General features: G+C 39.3%; 1 protein-coding gene across 1 annotated transcript in view; it reads right to left on the minus strand.

The window, feature by feature from the left end:
• RAB3C (RAB3C, member RAS oncogene family) overlaps window positions 1-23,342 on the minus strand; it is a 301,149-nt gene that overhangs the window by 272,010 nt on the left and 5,797 nt on the right. Inside the window, exon 2 of the mRNA XM_032629175.1 lies at window positions 154-381. Coding sequence (XP_032485066.1) covers window positions 154-381 — 228 coding nt within the window. The remainder of the gene's footprint in view (window positions 1-153; window positions 382-23,342) is intronic.

The raw sequence follows: 23,342 nt of genomic DNA on the forward strand, positions 1-23,342 counted from the left end.
ATTGCCTTTGAAACAGAATGTTCTGTGGCAAAGAACCTGGAAATGGAGGCTTACAGACCCCATGGGGACAGAACAAGGCAGAAAGGTTTCCCTCGCACAGTTATATGTTCAATGCCCTAGACTGAAGGATGCCATCAGTTCAAAGTCACTTACCCAAATCTGAAGCTTGATTCTCTTTTCATTTTTGAATACAGTTTTGACTTTGAAATCAATCCCAACTGTGCTGACGAATGCAGATGTAAAGGAGTCATCCGCGTAACGGAACAGAAAAGATGTTTTCCCCACACTGCTATTGCCAATGATGAGCAATTTGAACATGTAGTCAAAGTTCTGATCAGAGGAGTCTTTCTGGCTGTACCTGGCATCTTGGGCAGAGGCCATCTGTGGTAAAACAAAACAAAACAAAACAAAAGAGGTGTGGATCAGTCTCCCATTTGCTATGAAGCTAGCAGCACACTCATTATTGGTCTTGCCAGAAACAGATGTCAGACCACTCAGGAGACAAGTTGAGAGAGTTCTCCAGCCTTCCTCTGATGCTGGTATCCATGGCAATAATTCCCTGCTGGAAGACAGAAAAGCAAACCTTACGGCTCTTTCCAGCTGTGTTGGTGTGTGTCACTGCTCAGCATTCAGAACGAATCAAAGACACAAAAGGAGATGTAACATGAAAAGCAAAGATATGAGGAGCTGGCCAGGGCATGTGGATTCTGAAAGTTTGTAATTCCAGTGATGGCGACACCAAGGTGGCTGAACAGCAGGGTGTTTCTTCCTGAGTCATCTAAATTATTAGAGTCTCTCTTATTTTCTAGGGAAGCACTCCCAAAGCCTATCTCTATTTCATCTATTTATATCACTTTAAATCAACATCCTAACATATATGACCAATCTCTTTCAAATAATGATAATGACAAATACATACGGTTCAAACAATGTGCCAGGAACTGTTAACTTACTTAACCCTCACCACACCCTATAGGTGGGTACCTTTATTATTTACATATTAAAAGGAGACAATTAAGGCTCAGAGATACTAAGTAATTTGCTCAATTTCACATACTTTGTAAGTAGTAGAGGTGGGTTTCGAATCAGGCGGTGTGGTGCCAGGGCTCATGTTCTTAATGCCTCCTACTCCCTGCCCCCCAGCCCCGGTTCCCAGTGAGAACTAGGGAAATATGTACACGTGCTCTAAAGTTGAAGTGGGAAATATTCATTGTGAGATTCATTAATGAAGGTCCCTACCTGGGTTCAAACCTCGGCTCCACCACCTACTGGTTGTGGAACTTTTGCTTTTTTATTTTAAATCGGTGTAGCTCAGTTTCCTCTCTTCCATGAAATGGAAAAAATTATTACCCAACTTGAAACACTTGTGAAAATAATAATAGATAATAGAAATAGAAAATAATAGATGATATATCTGTATAGAAGATATATAAAGTGCCTAGCAAAGAATAGAGAATAATCTATGCTCTGTAAATGCTCTAGATGGATTTTTCCTCATTTTTTTTGATGATCTTTTTCACATCTATCAAAAGTGCTGCAGCATTATTCTTTTTTTTTTTTTTTTTTTTTTAAACATCTTTATTGGGGTATAATTGCTTTACAATGGTGTGTTAGTTTCTGCTTTATAACAAAGCGAATCAGCTATACATATACATATGTTCCCATATGTCTTCCCTCTTGCGTCTCCCTCCCTCCCACTCTCCCCATCCCACCCCTCCAGGCTGTCACAAAGCACCGAGCTAATATCCCTGTGCCTTGCGGCTGCTTCCCCCCAGCTATCTACCTTACTACGTTTGTTAGTGTGTATATGTCCATGACTCTCTCTCGCCCTGCCAAAACTCACCCCTCCCCCTCCCCATACCCTCAAGTCCGTTCTCCAGTAGGTCTGCGTCTTTATTCCTATCTTACCCCTAGGTTCTTCATGACATTTTTTTCCCTTAAATTCCATATATATGTGTTAGCATACGGTATTTGTCTTTCTCTTTCTGACTTACTTCACTCTGTATGACAGACTCTAGGTCTATCCATCTCATTACAAATAGCTCAATTTCATTTCTTTTTAAGGCTGAGTAATATTCCATTGTGTATATGTGCCACATCTTCTTTATCCATTCATCCGATGATGGGCGCTTAGGTTGTTTCCATGTCCTGGCTATTGTAAATAGAGCTGCAATGAACATTTTGGTACATGACTCTTTTTGAATTTTGGTTTTCTCAGGGTATATGCCAAGTAGTGGGATTGCTGGGTCATATGGTAATTCTATTTGTAGTTTTTTAAGGAACCTCCATACTGTTCTCCACAGTGGCTGAACCAATTCACATTCCCACCAGCAGTGCAAGAGTGTCCCCTTTTCTCCACACCCTCTCCAGCATTTATTGTTTCTAGATTTTTTGATGATGGCCATTCTGACTGGTGTGAGATGATATCTCATTGTAGTTTTGATTTGCATTTCTCTAATGATTAATGATGTTGAGCATTCTTTCATGTGTTTGTTGGCAGTCTGTATATCTTCTTTGGACAAATGTCTATTTAGGTCTTCTGCCCATTTTTGGATGGGGTTGTTTGTTTTTTTGTTATTGAGCTGCATGAGCTGCTTGTAAATTTTGGAGATTAATCCTTTGTCAGTTGCTTCATTTGCAAATGTTTTCTCCCATTCTGAGGGTTGTCTTTTGGTCTTGGTTATGGTTTCCTTTGCTGTGCAAAAGCTTTGAAGTTTCATTAGGTCCCATTTGTTTATTTTTGTTTTTATTTCCATTACTCTAGGAGGTGGGTCAGAAAGGATCTTGCTGTGATTTATGTCATAGAGTGTTCTTCCTATGTTTTCTTCTAAGAGTTTGATAGTTTCTGGCCTTACAGTTAGGTCTTTAATCCATTTTGAGCTTATTTTTGTGTATGGTGTTAGGGAGTGATCTAATCTCATACTTTTACATGTACCTGTCCAGTTTTCCCAGCACCATTTATTGAAGAGGCTGTCCTTTCTCCACTGTACATTCCTGCCTCCTTTATCAAAGATAAGGTGTCCATATGTGCGTGGGTTTATCTCTGGGCTTTCTATCCTGTTCCACTGATCTATCTTTCTGTTTTTGTGCCAGTACCATACTGTCTTTATTACTGTTGCTTTGTAATATAGTCGCTGCAGCATTATTCTAAGTACCGTTTGGCTCCATATAGAAAAGAAGCATTTAGAACGGTGAATCCCAGTGATTAGTGCATTTACCGGGTCACCTTTTTGGATGCTATGAATTCTTTGCCAATTGCTGTGCTGCCCAATACAGTAGCCACTATTCACATATGCCTGTTTATATTTAAACTAAGTAAAATTAAAAATTCAGTGCCTCACTCACACTAGCTATATTTCAAGAGCACAAGAGCCACATGGGGCTTGTGGCTATGACATGGACAGCGCAGGTTCAGGACACTGTCATAACTGCAGAAAGTCTTATTACTCAGTGCTAGGCTAGACAGTCTTTTTTCATTTCTTATAAAATCTGATTAATAATTACATATTTCTCTTGGAGGTATGGCAAAGAGAAAAGCCCCAGAAGATAGCGGAATTCTAGAAACAGTATATAGTGCCTAGTCTCATCTAAGACCACATTGGTTGCTGAAATCAGGTGTGTGTGTGTGTGTGTGTGTGTGTGTGTAAGACAACTGAGGGAAAAAGAAAAGGGGAGATGGGGTGATAACGTATTCTCTTTCTACAAATACTCATTGCCAGTAGGAGAACACAATAATATGAGCAAGAATAAAGGCAAAAAGAAAATCTGTATATATTATGAAATTTAAGGGCAATAAACATTCTGACTTCATTTCATTTCTTATTAAATATAAGTTTAAGCATTTCTCTTTTTAAGTCCATGTAACCACATTGCTGTCTTCAGTAAATATACCTTGTAATGATTGTCTGCCAGTGGGAAAAACTGGGCCAGTAAAACAGGCAGATATCATCATTTTCCTTTCTGGCCCTGGAGTCTGCATGCTAAGGTAAACTTCCCCCAACACAAGCAGCCCACCAAGAACAAAAATAGGATTATAATTCTTGACTTTCAGTTTGAACAATGATGTCTTGCTCTGATGACTTCTGACACCCCAGAAAGCCAGGTAACTATTTCATTTGACACTCCTATTCCTACAGACATAAGCCTTTCACCAATTAAGATCCCCCCCTTATGGAGGTGCTAAGTTCAACCAGGCCTGCAAATGACCTTTGTTAGGAAGATCTTTTACCATCTTTTATATGAAGCAGCCCAGATACTACATTCTGGATTAAGCATGTTCAGTCAAGCCACAGTTAGAAAATAGACTCTACAAGTTTCCTAGAGCTGCTCATTTTCTCAGCCTGACAGCCTACCATTACCCTGAGGTGGGACTCTGAGTCCTGTGGATTTCTAGGCTTCCTTGAAAGAATATGTGATAAAGAAAGCCGCTATCAATCACAAGTCCTAGTCCAAAATTAGACCAACTCCAAAACCCGCAGAAATATAGACATCATCGTTGTATGTACTTTTAAAAGGTAATTGTAGAGATTTAGATAGAGAAAACCATACTGGAGTTTTCTCCAGCATGAGAAATAGAAGATGTTCAATTTTAAGGACAGATTTTACCAGCTGTATTAGCAGCAAAGAAGGAGGTAGGAGCACCGAGGATGATGGGGCATGAGGCTGGTGGATTTGTGGATCTAGATCCTCCAAGGGATTAATTAGAAGAGTTCGCTAACCTGCTATTCTTGAAGATGGTGTGTGGTTTCTTTAAATTATTTCCTGATTTATATCCCCAAAAGTATTCACAGAGAGCCCCAAAGATGTGTATTCAGAACATATGTGTTTCATAAACTTTAGAATAATGAAATAAATCCTGGCTTAGAGAATGGAGAAGTAGACTGCCCGAACCTTGCTGAGAATAGAAATGAAGCAATTTTTATTTACAAAACAGAAATAGAATTACAGATGTAGAAAACAATCTTATGGTTACCGGGGGCGGGGGTAAATTGGGAGATTGGGATTGACATATACACACTACTATATATAAAATAGATAACTAATAAGGACCTACTGTATAGCACAGGGAACTCTACTCAATACTATGTAATGACCTATATGGGAAAAGAGTCTAAAGGAGTGGATATATGTATATGTATAACTGATTCACCTGAAACTAACACAATAGTGTAAATCAATTATACTCCAATTAAAAAAAAAGATGAAGCAATTTGACAGCATATGAATGTCAAAGGAACATATAGACAGTCACTATGTAAATTTACTAACAGTTCTAAATACTAAGTCATGTGAATGTCTCCAAAATTTTCATGGGAAAATATGAAAACATGAGTGGGCATGAAGGAACCTCCCAGAGAGCAAGAGCAAACAGGATTTTATAAAACATACATAAGAAACCCTTTAAATTGTATTAATCTTGAATTAATTTTTAAAAAAAGAATCATAGAGTGGGAAAGACTCTTCAGTGAAGCCCTCCTTCCTACTCATCCCCAAGTGTCCCTCTTGTCATTGGTATTCTAGCCCAGCCCTTCAAAGCGAGTGACAGAAAGTTTGCTAGGCTGTGAAGCAGCCTATTTCATTGCTGAACAACTGCAATTGTTATAAATTTCTTCCTTAGATTTGAGTTAAAATCTACTTCCCTGTAGCTTCTGTCCATGTGCTCCAGATTCTGCCTATGAATCAAAAGAGTTAATTCCTTTCCCAATCACATCTCCATAAGCTTTCTCTCCTCCTGCCTGGATAATCTCAACTGCTTTAGCCCCTTTCTCCACCCAGGACATGTCCGAAAAATCCCACACGTCTTCTAGGTTAAAGGTGACATCTCTGCAGATGTCAAAGTCCCATGCATGGTTCCCACAATTGGTCACAATATTCCAGATATTTATCTGGTCGTTGCAGAGTGAAATGAGATTCTCATATACTATCACATCTGACTTCACAATAAAGTCTCCTCAAACGCTCAGCACTTTTTTCACATTCACTGTTATAAACATAGGTCTCCGCTAACCCCATCCTATGCCTCGGCAATTTATTTTTTTTAATGGAAGTGTCAACCTTTATTATGTACTCTATTACATTTCCTTTTGTTTGTTTTGATTTACAATTCCATTCTGTTTTGATAACGTTTTGTCCTTTCATCAAAAATATTAGTTATCCCTTCCAGATTTGTCTCATTCCTAAGTTTGATCAGTATGCATTTCATATCCTCACTTAAGATGCTAACCAAAATGCTAATCAGTTTGTAGACAAATCACAATGAAATTTTTTTTTTACCTTGCTGAATACATAAATCTATGGATGAACTCTACAATATGTCATTAAGGAACTCAGCAAGTTTGAAGTAAATCCTTAACGTCTGGGAGTTGGAGCCTTGCAAAGCCACTGTGCTATCCCTCTAGGTGTGCCTTGGTTCAGTAGCAGGTGAACAGATCATAGATTTAATTGATGTGTCATTTTTAATTCCAATTCTAGTCTCCCCAGAACTCCTACTGACCAGGGACCAAGCAGATTACCTTTGACTAACACACGTAACCAGAGCCTTCTTCAGAATTTTTGACATTAGCTTCTCCAAATAAATGAGAAAAGCAAATTATTTGCAGGGATTCCCTTGGGTCTTAAGAATCTAAACTATACTAAGCCATCTGTGCATCTGATGAGAAAAACAAAAAGAAGTCATTTTAAATGTACTATGTTCCATCTACTAAAACTGATAACATCCTGAGGGTCAGTGGGAGGAAGAACAAGGGTAAATTATCCAGAAAATGAAATGCAATTCTTTGAAATTGGAAGAGTGAAAGTAAGGATGGGACATATGTATGGGAAGTGTGGAAATATGTAAAGTAGTTTCAAATCTCAATTGTTGTTACCTAGGGGAAAAGAAAAGAAAAAGCTAATAAGAGGAGTTATTCCTGAGAGCTCCAAAGTAAAGACTAAAATTTAAAACCAAGAAGGAAAATATTAAAAGATAGGATTTCCAAACACATGTCATCTGGCCCCTGGTTGTTTCTCGTGGTGAAGGTCTCATCTGCGCTTGGTTGCCTGTCTCCCTGTTGGTTTCTCAGGATGGATTGGAATTGTGATGCTCTTTGCAGTCTCTGGCCAGCAGTTTCTCCATGTGTCTGCTACTGTTTGCTCTGGCAAGAGCCAGCTGAGAAGCAATAAACACTACTTGTATCACTGCAGACACATCACCATCAAGCTGAAAGGATGCTGTCCAGGGAATTGGAAGCAGCCAAGGCACTAGAAGACTTAAACTCTAACCCTGGCCTCTGAAGTAAAGGGCCTGGAAAGTAGGGCAGCATTTGGAAATCGTCTTTGTCTCCTTTTATGTTAGCAGGGATTGACTTACTACTATATTTCGTGGGACTCCTGGAGAACGTATATGATGGTATGCCAAATTATGGTAATGTTTCCAGGATGCAAGTTGCTCTATGTTTTAAGGGTATCCCTCAAGCTCAGTTTCACAGAACTCCTTTCAGTCTGTGTCTGGACCTCTATTTCATGCATAGCTTCTTTAGTACACGTAGATAACACTCGGTTGATGCACAGAAAAGTGGTACAATAACTGCAACAACAGCTCTTACAGACATTGTACTCTGCTTTACACATATTATCACACCTCATCCTTTCACTGTCCCCAGATTTCAGAATCTAACTCTTAGCACCCCCCTGTTAGAGGAACAGAATGCTGAGTGTATTTCAGAATGGCCACTCTGCCAGAAGCATGAGCGGATTTTTCTCCAACCTTCACTATGAGAACTTAATAGACCTCCTGAAGGTAATATTCACAAAACTGTGAAGGCCTCTGGAGTTCTATGTCTTAGACTTGTCCACACTGAGCCTCCAGCAATTCATCAATTACAGTCTACATTTTCTTCATCAATTACATTTAGGTTTTCCTACCCTAGTACTGATCCCCGTGAAGGTTTCTATTCCAGTAAATTGTGATTCTCTGTGTCTGCCTATTTGTCTCTCCAATTTGCAGGGCAACAGTCTTCCCTGTGACCCCACTTCTCTGATGATCTAAGAAGAGTTTTTAATTTTCAGTTTGGTCAGCTTTTTTCTTGTGTGAGAATGGGAGTGACCATTTCCAAGCACCCTCCGTACTGGACAGAAAACTCAAAGCCTTTATCCCCATTTTAAGGATGAAATTAAGAGTATTTGAGAGGAAGCTAAAGTAGAGGGGGAGGTCCTTGTTTTTCAATAGGTTGTTATCCTGATCCCTCTGTCTGCGTACTGACTGTGCCTTCATGACCTGGACCAAATGGATTAGGACCTACTGTATAGCAGAGGGAACTCTACTCAATATTCTGTAATAAGCTATATGAGAAAAGAACAAGAAAAAGAATGAATATAGGTATATGTATAACTGAACCACCACGCTGTACATCTGAAACACAACATTTTAAATCAACTACACTCCAATAAAATTTTAAAAGAAAGAATTACAGACATGCAGCTCGGCTACTTCACTCTTCCCTTCATCAAACTAACAAGTCTCAGCCTTCAATCACAGAGAATATTGAAAGAGGTAAGGGTCCTTCTTTTCTTTGCTTCTAGAAAAATATCCATTCCTTTGTTGAAGAGAGGTATGCTCTAAATTTGATACATTTTAAAGTTCATTATAATGGTTTTTGCAACTCCTTTGATGTTTGTTACTCCTATACATGTTTGTTACTACAGTGTCAAGAAAAAGGAAATGGATTTTACCAAACCATATAAAACTGGTTCCTATTAGTATCACAGATCAGTGTTCTCAGCCCACGTTACATTTCACCCCAACTCCTAGTGTGCTTACTGAGGGCTCCCGGCAGGGAGAGCCTGTAGAGGGCTGTGCTGCAGCTGGCGAAGGGGCCACCCAGATCACACAGACAAGAGTGCAAGCGAGGTCTGCTGTGAAGGGAACCACGGTGGCTGGGAGAGCTCTCCAGACTCCAGTGATGCAACCCTGACAGCTGCCATGAAGCAGAGCCCTGCCCAGTAGCTCCTGTACATCTTCATGGATGCTGAAGCCAGAGGGTCATTAGTGCAGTCCTGGGGTGCTGGTGATCACCTAGCTGCTGGTAACCCAGGCTTTATAATCACAGCGGGAAGAGAGCTAGGGAAACACCATTCTGCTTTTCTACCAGGTCTGAAAGTATGTGCAGCAGACACATCTGTGAAAAAGAGCATTCCACATTCTTGGTGTAATGTGGGTGTAGGTAAAGAGCACACTCTCTTGGGTCAGGCTTCCTGAGAAGGAATCCTAGGTCTGTTACCTGTGCAAACTTGGGCAAGGTTTGTGTTTTGTTTTAAATATTCTAAGCTGCAATCTCCTCATCTATTGGAGAAATAGAAAATAGAAATAATAGGAATAATAGTGGGATCTTCAAAGTAAAATTGCTGGCATGTGTAAAGTCCTTGAATAGAGCATCCATCATTGTCTTTGTTATTCCTCTTGTTATACTGAAATGATACACAAGCCACTCACTTTCTCCCAACTCCCACTGTTGCTACTCTCTGAAATGGAAATGTTTGATTTTATAGGACATGTTGCCTCTCATTTCCTAGCTTTAGAGGACAAGAGGCTTTGATACCCAATACTCCCACTCTGTAGAGTTTCATAATTACCAAAATAAACACATTACATTTACTCTCTCATTTCAAATACTGTGTCATGGAACAAAGAGCATTCATCAAAACACATCTTGGGACAGAAGCTGAGACCCTGAGTACCTGTAGCAAAGATAGAAGTCTTCTGTGGTCTGGAGAGGCTGTGGGGAGGGAAATGTGGCCAGTGGCCGTACACCCAGTGATGTGACCTGTCATATGACACCGCCCACCACCTGGTCACATTTGGAGAGTTACTAACTCATGAAACCCTTGGGTGTGGGTGGACTTTTATGGAAACTGGGATTGGACTAATAAGGGTGTTCAGCATACAGATGGCCGACAGGCACATGAAAAGAGGTTCAACATCACTAATCATTAGAGAAACACAAATTAAAAATACGATGAGGTACCACCTCACACCAGTCAGAATGGCCATCATCAAAAAGTCTACAAATAGGGCTTCCCTGGTGGTACAGTGGTTGAGAGTCCGCCTGCTGATGCAGGCAACACGGGTTCGTGCCCCGGTCCAGGAAGATCCCACATGCCGCAGAGTGGCTGGGCCTGTGAGCCATGGCTGCTGGACCTGCGCATCTGGAGCCTGTGCTCCACAACGGGAGAGGCCACAGCAGTGAGAGGCCCGTGTAACGCAAAAAAAAAAAAAAAAAAAGTCTACAAATAAATACTAGAGAGAGTGTGGAGAAAAGGGAAACCTCCTACATTGTTGGTGGGAATGTAAATTGGTGCAGCCACTATGCAAAAGAGTGTGGAGGTTCCTCAAAAAACTAAAAATAGAGTTGCCATATGATCCAGCAATCCCACTCCTGGGCATACATCCAGACAAATCTATAATTTAAAAAGATACATGCACCCCTATGTTCATAGCAGCACTATTCACAATAGCCAAGACATGGAAACAACCTAAATGTCCATCAACAGATGAATGGATAAAGAAGATGTGGTACATATATACAATGGAATACTACTCAGCCATAAAAAGAATGAAATAATGCCATTTACAGCAACATGGATGGACCTAGAGATTATCATACTAGTCAGTAAGTCAGAAAGATAAAGACAAATACCACACGATATGACTTGTGTGTGGAATCTAAATTATGACACAAATAAACTTATCTACGAAAAAGAGACTCACAGACAGAAAACAGAGGTGTGGTTGCCAAGGGGGAGAGAGAGTGGGGTACAGATGGATTGGGAGTTTGAGATTAGCAGATGCAAACTATTATATATAGAATGGATAAATAACAAGGTCCTACTGTATAGCACAGGGGACTATATTCAATATCCTATGATAAAAACCAAAATGGAGGGCTTCCCTGGTGGCACAGTGGTTGAGAGTCCACCTGCCGATGCAGGGGACATGCGTTCATGCCCCGGTCTGGGAAGATCCCACATGCCGTGGAGCGGCTGGGCCCGTGAGCCATGGCCGCTGAGCCTGCGCGTCTGGAGCCTGTGCTCCACAATCAGAGAGGCCACAACAGTGAGAGTCCCGCGCACCGCAAAAAAAAAAAAAAAAAAAACAAAATGGAAAAGAATATGAAAAAGAATATATATAAATGTATAATAGAATCACTTTGCTGTACAGCAGAAATTAACACAATATTGTAAATCTATTATAGTTCAATAAAATAAATTTGAAAAAAATAGAAAGGGAGCTCCAGGAACTAACTCCTAATAATTATGGGGAAGCTTTCTTCTTATAGGGCCTTAGAGTAGGTCTTAGGTAAAGTTTAACCTAATTTCTGATGTGGAATTTGATAAATCATCAAAGTCCACAATATCATTATAGACAACAATACTGAATTATGAACTTCAAAGTCTTTAAGAGACTGGAACTTAATTATTCCCATCATGTAAAAGAAATGATAATTATGTGATAAAATAGAGATGCTAGCTAACACAATGGTGGTGACCATACTGTAATATATAAACATATCAAATCAAAGTGTTGTACACCTTAAGCCTATACAATGTTATATTTCAATTCTATCTCAATAGAAATAAAAAATTTTTAAACCCCACAATAAATAAATAAATAGTATCTTGCATACATGATGGTTATTTCCAGCATTTGCTAATACCTCTCTAAAATAATGGCAAAGGGTATTCACAAAAGTAAAATTCCATCCAGATAGACAAAGAAAAGTAGAAAAGAAAGGTCAACAAAAGTTTGGGATTTGGAAGTGCATGACTGGGGAAAGGGGAATCCTAGGCCTGCTAGGGAAGTCCACAAAAGCCCTTACCCTGCAGAACCTGGGATGGCCTTGGGATTGGAGACATCAAGTGTCTTGATCATGGGGTGTGGCTAGAGTGACCAACTCTCCTCGTTTGCCAAGGACTGTGGGGTTTCATGGTGCACAGCAGAACTTTCAGTGTTAAAACAAGCAAGCTGAGATGTTGGTCACGTGAGGTGTTTCTAGGGCATGCAAACAGGAGGACTAGCTGAAAATCCAAGTCCCACATCTCTCTCTGACCCTGTAGAGCCCAGCAACCATCTTCCCCACGTACGACTTCTTTAAAACAAAATTAAGTTTAAAATATAAAAAAGTCATCAAACATTCTTGGCATTCACACTTCCTATATGCAGATGTCAATTTATAAAAATGAAAGAGCCTCTCTCTTAGCAACGAAATGTAAAGAATCCTTTAAAATGTTTCTCATGAATATGGATAAAATATACATATGCTTTCTCATCATTTCTTGGTAGCAAGAAATACCAGACATTGTGTTCTCAAATAATCTGCTCTCTAGAGTTGGATATATTTTTATTCAGGAATACAAAACTAAATATTCACTAGATTCAAGATTTCCAAACCTGGGAAACTCCACCTGAATTCTGCAAAATTAGAATATTCAAGGTGGGGTCAGGTATCCAAATTGTTAAAGCTCCCCTTGTGGCTCTTTTGACCAGTCACGTTTGGAATTTATTGGATTAACAAATGTCCGCAGGGAATCCAGGGCCCATGTCTGCTGTCAAGGCCTCAGGGACGTACATACAAGGAGACTGAGTAATCTGACATTCAAGCTCGGATCTGTGGGACAGGAAATGGAATCTTAGTGCTCTCTACCAGCTGTGGTCTTCACAAGTCACCCCTTCCACTGATGGGGACAGCTGATCTCACCAGAATGTTGACTCAGCACAGAGGGTCTATACCCTAAAATGCTCAGCCTGCACAGACAAGCTGGATTCTGAGAAATGTATTATCTCTGCCCTGGGAGGAGGCAGACCTTCTGAGGACCAGTGATACAACTCACTGTGAGGTCCCCGTCAGACCCAGAGGAAGTACAGCCTAGTGAGAGGTAGCAATCCTGTTCTCACAGCACACGCAACTCTGCTCTACTCAGCTCTGTGGTGCGTGGCCCTGCCTTTCTTCGTTAGTCATTTTTTAAAATAACACACAATTAGATTTTTCTTCCCTCCACTCCATAAGAAAGCACCCAACAGCTATAGGAGGTCAATGTCTAAACTGAAACCACAAAATGAAGAATATCTCTTCCTGAGAAGAAAATAAAAATTAAACAGTAGACGTACCCAGTACTATGTGGTATAAGGAAAACCTCTCTTAAAAACACGTAGTAAAATACTCTAAAAATCCCCAGTGGGGGGAAAAAACTAAATTTTAATATTAACATGTGTTTCCCCCCAAAATTTCATCATTAAACAGTTTTAGAACATTAAACATTTAAAAAATATTTCACATGAATTTTAAATATTTAAGTCCTTGAAAAATGCCTCCAGGGATTTGCTATACATTCCTTCTAAATCTCGACATTTCTCTTCCCCTCTTCCAGTCATCGAGGTAGGTCATGTACAGGGGCAAACACCCCATGGTTCACACATTTATGAGACAAAGGGTCTATCAGGACCATTCTTGAGGATCTCGGTGGGCTAGCAGTCTACCTGCATGTGTTTCCAGACTGTGCAACTGGAATGACTTACAGAGCCACTTTTCTAGTTATAATTGTCCCTACTTTTCATTCAAAAGCTACTGCTACTATTATTTACTACAAAGAACAAGCCCGCCCAAGCACACTTACAAAAGAATGTTCACATGCACAGGTGTGCTGTGTTTCCATTGTCCCCTTTCATCAGTCCTGCTACTCAGACAGGTGTTCAGTGAATCAAACATTTGAAAGAAAAACTGTCTTTTACTGCGAACACCATATATAAGTGTCACGTGGGAGTCATATTTTGCTAATCAGTACTTAACATGCTCTTTCCTCAAGATCTTTAAGGCTCTTCAAGCTATGGCTATTTTAGCAGGAATCACTCACTGTGTTGACTAGCAAGAGACTCTAGCTCATGAGACTCAGGCATGCATCTGAGCCACTCTGGACAACTAACAAGTAATTAAACTAAAAGCAGGTAGACTCATGATGAGAGGATCAGTGCCTCACCTCTTAAAGTTACATTATGATTTGGGTTCCCAGACCATGAAAAGTTGACAGTGTAGGAGCAAAGTGACTATGGTTCCAGGGTTTTCTCAGTTAGGAGGCCAAGTAGACACAAAATGAGACTCTTTTAGGCCTGCTAGAGCTAAATTCCTAATGCTAGACCCAATCCAATCAGCTTACTGAAGAGTTCATCAGGGAACTACTGACCCTGACTTTTTACCAGTCACTAGGCAACTGAAGACCTAGTACATTCATTCTTACGGTTTCATTGTTTAGTGGACAGAAGAATATTTCATGACTCCAATAAAAGTAACATAATGCTTCAAACCAATCTCAAACATGCTGGTGTTGGAAAAGGCATATTGTTTCTGCAGAGTTAAAGCTTTAAGGAATATAGTATATATACATATATATATACAGGCATATACATGTGTGTGTGTATATATATATATATATATATATATGCATGAGAACACTATTAAGAAAGCAAGAGTGTCTGTATTAATATGGAGTAAATAGACTTTAAGACAAGGAGCACTGCCAAAAATAAAAAAGGACATTTCATAATAATAAAAAGGAAAAAATTTCAGGAAGACACAACAATTACAAATGTGTGTTTACCTAATAAAGGAGTTCAAAATATATAAAGCAAAACTGAAAGAACTAAAAAAATGGAAAGATTGATTACCATACTTGGAGATTTTAAAACCTTTTTCTCAGTAATTGATAGAATAACTAGACCAAAATCACTAAGGTTGTAGATGATCTTAGCAACACCACACAAAACCATGAGCTAATTGATGTTTACAGACCACTATACCTTACAACTGATGCATGCAGCATTCACAGTGCACATGAAATGTTCATGAAGTTCGACCAGACACTAGCCCGAAAACAAGTCTAAAAAAATTTCAAAAGAATGAAATCTTAAAGAATATGTTCTCTGGGGCTTCCCTGGTGACGCAGTGGTTGAGAGTCTGCCTGTCGATGCAGGGGACATGGGTTCGTGCCCCGGTCTGGGAAGATCCCACATGCCGTGGAGCGGCTGGGCCTGTGAGCCATGGCTGCTGAGCCTGCGCATCCAGAGCCTGTGCTCCGCAACGGAAGAGGCCACAGCAGTGAGAGGCCCATGTACCGCAAAAAAAAAAAAAAGAAGAATATGTTCTCTGGTAGCAAGAGAATTTAATTAGACATCAGTATCAATAAAATATCTGAAAAATACCCAGTTATCTGGAAATTAAACAACATACCTCTAAACCCATTAATTAAGGAAAACACCACAAGAAAAGAAGCAAATAGTTTGAAATAAAGTATAATGCAAATACTATACTCAGAAATTTGTGGGAGTCAACTACTAAAGTAGTAAAGATTTATCTTTGTAAATACTATGTTTATTCTTTAAAAAGAAACATTTAAACTCAGTGATCTAAATTTCTAAATCAATAATTTAAGCCTGATAAACAAAAAGGTTATACTAAAGTATCATACAAGGAACACAGTTGTTTTCTAAAAGCCCAAGTCAATACAATACAAAATAAACAACAAAAAAGTTAACAAAGGCAAAAGTTGGTTATTTGAAGACATTAATAATATGGATAAATATCTAGTAAGACCAGTGAGAGGGAGGGAGGGAGGGAGGGAGGGAGGAAGAGAGAGAGAGAGAGGATTTATATTATCAATAATAGGAATGAATGAGGGGCTATCATTATAGATCCTAAAGAAATTAAAAGGTAATAAAAATATTTTGAACAATTTTATGTCAATAAATTTGAAAAATTTGGTGAAAAACATAATTTACCAAAACAGACCCAAGATGAAATAGGAAATTTTATATATGCATAATTAATTTTCTACTGCTGCCATAATGGATGTTTAAAACAACACTCAGTTATTACTTACCGAGTCAGAAATCTAGACACAGTGTAACTCAGCTAGGTCCTCTGCTCATATTGCTATGACATTACAAGCCCAAAATCAATGTGCCAGCTGGGCTGGGTTCCTCCCTGAAGGTTCTGGGGAAGATTCCACTTCCAAGCTTTTTCAGGTTGTTGGCAGAATTCAGTTGCTTGTGGTTATAGGACTGAGGTCCCTATTTTCTTGACATATAGCCTTCTTCATCTTTAAACCAACAATCCTCATGCTTCAAATCTTTGACTTCCCCTTCTGCCACATCTCTCTGACTCAAGCAATATAATGACTGATGTCATTATACTGGACTCACCTGAAAATCCAGGTTAATCTCCTTATTTTAAAGTCCATAACATTAATTACATCTGCAAAGGCCCTTGTGTTGTGTAACATAATTTACTCATACGTTCCAGGGATTAGGCAGACATCTCTGCAAGGAGTTAGGGAGAAGGCTATTCTGCCTACCACAATATACTAAAGAGAGACAGATAGATAGATAGATAGAGTAGATAGCTGGAATATAGAGATATTTGTATATCAAAAAAGTTGTATTTGTTTAAAAAAAAATGTCCACAAAGAAAACTCCAGACTCTAATAGCTTCATTGATAAACTCTACCATACACTTGCAAGAACAAAATATATCTATCTCACACACCAAAATCATTCAAAAAGTAGAGGGAAAAAGAACACTTCTCATTTGTTTTATACGGTTTCCATAACTCCTACAATATAACCTCATAAAAGCATTAAAAGAAAATCATATATCAACATCCATCATGAACTTAAGTGCAAAAATCTTCAACAAAATATAGTCAAATTGAATCCAGACAGTACATCATGACTAACTGGGGTTTATCTAAGTAATGTCACATAAAATAAAAATCAATCAGTATAATCCAATAGAATAAAGGAGATAAACCATGTGATCACTGCAACAGATGCAGAAAATGTATTGACAAAATTCAGAAACCATTTATTTTAAAAACAAATATTCTTAGCAAACTAGGAATCAAAAGAAATACCTTCTGTATGATAAGGATATCTATAATAAAAATAACAACAACAAAAAACCAATTATAGCTAACTTCATACTTATTGGTGAAAGATGGCTTTCTGCTAAGATTGGGAATAAGAAAACAATGTCTGCTCATCACTTCTACTCAACATTCTACTATTCCCTCTTTTGAGAACACCAGAATCACAACAACTGCTGAACAACCATCGACAGGAAGACACTGGAACTAACCAAAAAAGATACCCCACATCCAAAGACAAAGGAGAAGCTGCAATGAGATGGTAGGAGGGGCGCAATCACAGTAAAATCAAATCCCATAACTGCTGGGTGGGTGACTCACAAACTGGAGAACACTTATACCACAGAAGTCCACCCACTGGACTGAAGGTTCTGAGCCACACGTCAGGCTTCCCAACCTGGGGATCTGGCAACGGGATGAGGAATTCCTAGAGAATCAGACTTTGAAGGCTAATGGGATTTGACTGCAGGACATCGGCAGGACTGGGGGGAACAGAGACTCTACTTTTGGAGGGCACACACAAAGTAGTGTGTGCATTGGGACCCAGGGAAAGGAGCAGTGACCCCATAGGAGACTGAACCAGACCTATCTGCTAGTGTTGGAGGGTCTCCTGCAGAGGCAGGGGGCAGCAGTGGCTCTTCAAGGGACAAGGACACTGGCAGCAGAAGTTCTGGGAAGTACCCCTTGGCATGAGCCCTCCCAGAGTCTGCCATTAGCCCCACCAAAGAGCCCACATAGGCTCCAGTGTTGGGTCGCCTCAGGCCAAACAAGCAACAGGGAGGGAAGCCAGGCCCACCCATCAGCAGACAAGCAGATTAAAGTTTTATTGAGCTCTGTCCACCAGAGCAACAGCCAGCTCTACCCACCAACAGCCCCTCCCATTAGGAAACTTCCACAAGCCTCTTAGATAGCCTCACCCACCAGAGGGCAGACAGAAGAAGCAAGAAGAACTACAATCCTGCAGCCTGTGGGACAGAAGCCACATTCACAGAAAGACAGACAAGATGAAAAGGCAGAGGGCTATGTACCAGATGAAGGAAGAAGATGAAACCACAGAAAAACAACTAAGTGAAGTGGAGATAGGCAACCTTCCAGAAAAAGAATTCAGAATAATGATAGTGAAGATCATCCAGAACCTCGGAAAAAGAATAGAGGCAAAGATTGAGAAGATGCAAGAAATGTTTAACAAAGACCTAGAAGAATTAAAGAACAAACAAACAGAGATGAACAATACAATAACTGAAATGAAAAATACACTAGAAGGAATCAATAACAAAATAATTGAGGCAGAAGAACGGATAAGTGACCTGGAAGACAGAATGGCGGAATTCACTGCTGTGGAACAGAATGAAGAAAAAAGAATGAAAAGAAATGAAGACAGTCTAAGAGACCTCTGGGACAACATTAAATGCAATAACATTCGCATTATAGGGGTCCCAGAAGGAGAAGAGAGAGAGACAGGACCCGAGAAAATCTTTGAAGAGATTATAGTCGAAAACTTCCCTAACATGGGAAAGGAAATAGCCACCCAAGTCCAGGAAGCACGGAGAATCCCAGGAAAGATAAACCCAAGGAGAAAAATGCCAAGACACATAGTAATCAGACTGACAAAAATTAAAGACAAAGAAAAATTATTGAAAGCAGCAAGGGAAAAACAACAAATAACATACAAGGGAACTCCCATAAGGTTAACAGCTGATTTCTCAGCAGAAACTCTACAAACCAGAACAGAGTGGCATAATATACTTAAAGTGAGGAAAGGGAGAACCTACAACCAAGATTACGATACCCAGCAAGGATCTCATTCAGATTCGATGGAGACATCAAATGCTTTACAGACAAGCAAATGCTAAGACAATTCAGCACCACCAAGCCAGCTCTACTGCAAATGCTAAAAGAATTTCTCTAAGTGGGAAACACAAGAGAAAAAAAGGACCTACAAAAACAAACCCAAAACAATTAAGAAAATGGTCATAGTAACATACATATCAATAATTACCTTAAACGTGAATGGATTAAATGCTCCAACCAAAAGACAGAGTCTTACTGAATGGATACAAAAACAAGACCCATATATATGCTGTCTTTAAGAGACCCACTTCAGACCTAGGGCCACCTACAGACTGAAAGTGAGGGGATGGAAAAAGATATTCCATGCAAATGGAAATCAAAAGAAAGCTGGAGTAGCAATACTCACGTCAGATAAAATAGACTTTAAAATGAAGAATGTTACAAGAGACAAGGAAGGACACTACATAATGATCAAGGGAGCAATCCAAGAAGAAAATATAACAATTATAAATATATATGCACCCAACATAGGAGCACCACAATACATAAGGCAACTGCTACCAGCTATAAAAGAGGAAATCGACAGTAACATAATAATAGTGGGGACTTTAACAACCCACTTACACCAATGGACAGATCATCCAAACAGAAAATTAATAAGAAAACACAAGCTTTAAATGACACAGTAGGCCAGATAGATTTAACTGATATTTATATGACATTCCATCCAAAAACAGCAGATTACTCTTTCTCCTCAATTGTGCTCAGAACATTCTCTAGGATAGATCACATCTTGGGTCACAAATCAAGCCTCAGTAAATTTTAAAAAATTGAAATCACATCAAGCATCTTTTCTGACCACAATGCTATGAGATTATAAATCAATTACAGGGGAAAAAATGTAAAAAACACATGGAGGCTAAACAATATGTTATTAAATAACCAAGAGATCACTGAAGCAATCAAAGAGAACATCAAAAAATACCTAGAGACAAATGACAATGAGAACACGATGACCAAAAGCTATGGGATGCAGCAAAAGCAGTTCTAAGAGGGAAGTTTATAGCTATACAAGCCTACCTCAAGAAAAAAGAGAAATCTCAAATAAACAATTTAATCTTACACCTAAAGGAAATAGAGAAAGAAGAACAAACAAAACCCAAAGTTAGCAGAAGGAAAGAAATCAGAGCAGAAATAAATGAAATAGAAACAAAGAAAACAATAGCAAAGATCAATAAAACTAAAAGCTGGTTCTTAGAGAAGATAAACAAAAATGATAAACCATTAGCCAGACTCATCAAGAAAAAGAGGGAGAGGACTCAAATCAATAAAACTAGAAATGAAAAAGGAGAAGTTACAATAGACACTGCAGAAATACAGAGCATCCTAAGAGACTACTACAAGCAACTCTACGCCAAAAAAGTGGACAACCTGGAAAAAACAGACAAATTCTTAGAATGGTATAACCTTCCAAGACTGAACCAGGAAGAAATAGAAAATATGAACAGACCAACCACAAGTAATGAAATTGAAACTGTGATTAAAAATCTTCCCAGAAAGAAAAGTCCAGGACCAGAGGGCTTCACATGTGAATTCTATCAAACATTTACAGAAGAGCTAACACCCATCATTCTCAAATTCTTCCAAAAAATTGCAGAGGAAGGAACACTCCCAAACTCATTCTATGAGGCCACCATCACCCTGATACCAAAACCAGATAAAGATACTACAAAAAAAGAAAATTACAAACCAATATCACTGATGAATATAGATGCAAAAATCCTCAACAAAATACTAGCAAACAGAATCCAACAGCACATTAAAAGGATCATGCTCCATGATCAAGTGGAATTTATCCCAGAGATGCAAGGATTCTTCAATATACTCAAATCAATCAATGTGATAAACCATATTAACAAATTGAAGAATAAAATCCATATGATCATCTCAATAGATGCAGAAAAAGCTTTTGACAAAATTCAACACCCATTTATGATAAAACCTCTCCAGAAAGTGGGCATAGAGGGAAACTACTTCAACATGACAAAGGCCATATCTGACAAACCCACAGCAAACATCATTCTCAATGGTGAAAATGTGAAAGCATTTCCTCTAAGATCAGGAACAAGACAAGGATGTCCACTCTCACACCTATTATTCAACATATTTTTGGAAAACCTAACCACAGCAATCAGAGAAGGAAAAGAAATAAAAGGAATACAAATTGGAAAAGAAGAAGTAAAACTGTCACTGTTTGCAGACGACATGATACTATACATAGAGAATCCTAAAGATGCTACGAGAAAACTACTAGAGCTAATCAATGAATTTGGTAAAGTTGCTGGATACAAAATTAATGCACAGAAATCTCTTGCATTCCTATACACTAATGATGAAAAATCTGAAAGAGAAATTAAGGAAACACTCCCATTTACCACTGCAACAAAAAGAATAAAATACATAGGAATAAACCTACCTAGGGAGATATAAGACCTGTATGCAGAAAACTATAAGACACTGATGAAAGAAATTAAAGATGATACCAACAGATGGAGAGATATACCATGTTCCTGGATTGGAAGAATCAATATTGTGAAAATGACTACACTACACAAAGCAATCTACAGATTCAATGCAATCCCTATCAAATTACCAATGGCATTTTTTACAGAACTAGAAGAAAAAATCTTAAAATTTGTATGGAGACACAAAAGATCCCGAATAACTAAAGCAGTCTTGAGGGAAAAAAACGGAGCTGGAGGAATCAGACTCTCTGACTTCAGACTACACTACAAAGCTACAGTAATCAAGACAATATGGTACTGGCACAAAACCAGAAATACAGATCAATGGAACAGGATAGAAAGCCCAGAGATAAACCCACGCACCTATGGTCAACTAAGCTATGACAAAGGAGGCAAGGATATACAATGGAGATGAGACAGTCTCTTAAATAAGTGGTGCTGGGGAGCTTCCCTGGTGGCGCAGTGGTTGAGAATTTACCTGCCAATGCAGGGGACGCGGGTTCGTGCCCCAGTCCAGGAACATCCCACATGCCACGGAGCGACTGGGCCCGTGAGCCATGGCCGCTGAGCCTGAGCGTCCGGAGCCTGTGCTCCACAACAGGAGAGGCCACAACAGTGAGAGTCCTGCATATCGCAAAAAAAAAAAAAAAAAAAAGTGGTGTTGGGAAAACCGGACAGCTACATGTAAAAGAATGAAATTAGAACACTCCCTAACACCATACACAAAAATAAACTCAAAATGGATTTGAGACCTAAGTGTAAGACCGGGCACTATAAAACTCTTAGAGGAAAACATAGGAAGAACACTCTGACATAAATCACAGCAAGATCTTTTTTGATCCACCTCCTAGAGTAATGGAAATAAAAACAAAAATAAACAAATGTGACCTAATGAAACTTAAAAGCTTTTGCACAGCAAAGGAAACCATAAACAAGATGAAAAGACAACCCTCAGAATGGGAGAAAATATTTGCAAATGAAGCAACTGACAAAGAATTAATCTCCAAAATATATAAACAGCTCTTGCAGCTCAATATTAAAAAAACAAACAACCCAATCCAAAAATGGGCAGAAGACCTAAATAGACATTTCTCCAAAGAAGACATACAGATGGCCAAGGAGCACATGAAAATCTGCTCAACATCACTAGTTATTAGAGAAATGCAAATCAAAACTACAATGAGGTATCACCTCACACCAGTCAGAATGGGCATCATCAGAAAATCTACAAACAACAAATGCTGGAGAGGGTGTGGAGGAAAGGGAACCCTCTTGCACTGTTGGTGGGAATGTAAATTGATACTGCCACTATGGAGAACAGTATGGAGGTTCCTTAAAGAACTAAAAATAGAATTACCATATGACCCAGCAATCCCACTACTGGGCATATACCCAGGGAAAACCATAGTCAAAAAGACACATGCAGGCCTCCCTCGTGGCGCAGTGGTTGAGAGTCTGCCTGCCGATGCAGGGGACATGGGTTCGTGCCCTGGTCTGGGAAGATCCCACATGCTGCGGAGCGGCTGGGCCCATGAGCCATGGCCGCTGAGCCTGCGCATCCGGAGCCTGTGCTCTGCAACGGGAGACGCCACAACAGTGAGAGGGTCACATACCGCAAAAAAAAAAAAGACACATGCACCCCAATGTTCATTGCAGCACTATTTACAATAGCCAGGTTATGGAAACAACCTAAATGCCCATCAACAGATGAATGGATAAAGAAGATGTGGTACATATATACAATGGAATATTACTCAGCCATAAAAAGGAATGAAAGTGGGTCATTTGTTGAGACGTGGTTGGATCTAGAGACTGTCATACAGAGTGAAGTAAGTCAGAAAGAGAAAAACAAATATCGTATATTAATGCATATATGTGGAACCTAGAAAAATGGTACAGATGAACTGGTTTTCAGGGCAGAAACTGAGACACAGATGTAGAGAACAAACGTATGGACATCAAGGGGGGAAAGCGGTGGGGGGGTGGGGGTTGTGGTGTGATGAATTGGGTGATTGAACAAACTAAAAATTAAAAACTAATAAAAAAAATAAAACATTTTACTAGCTGTCCTATCCTGTG

The sequence above is a fragment of the Phocoena sinus genome, chromosome 3, assembly GCF_008692025.1.
Source record: "Phocoena sinus isolate mPhoSin1 chromosome 3, mPhoSin1.pri, whole genome shotgun sequence".
Taxonomy (NCBI): domain Eukaryota; kingdom Metazoa; phylum Chordata; class Mammalia; order Artiodactyla; family Phocoenidae; genus Phocoena; species Phocoena sinus.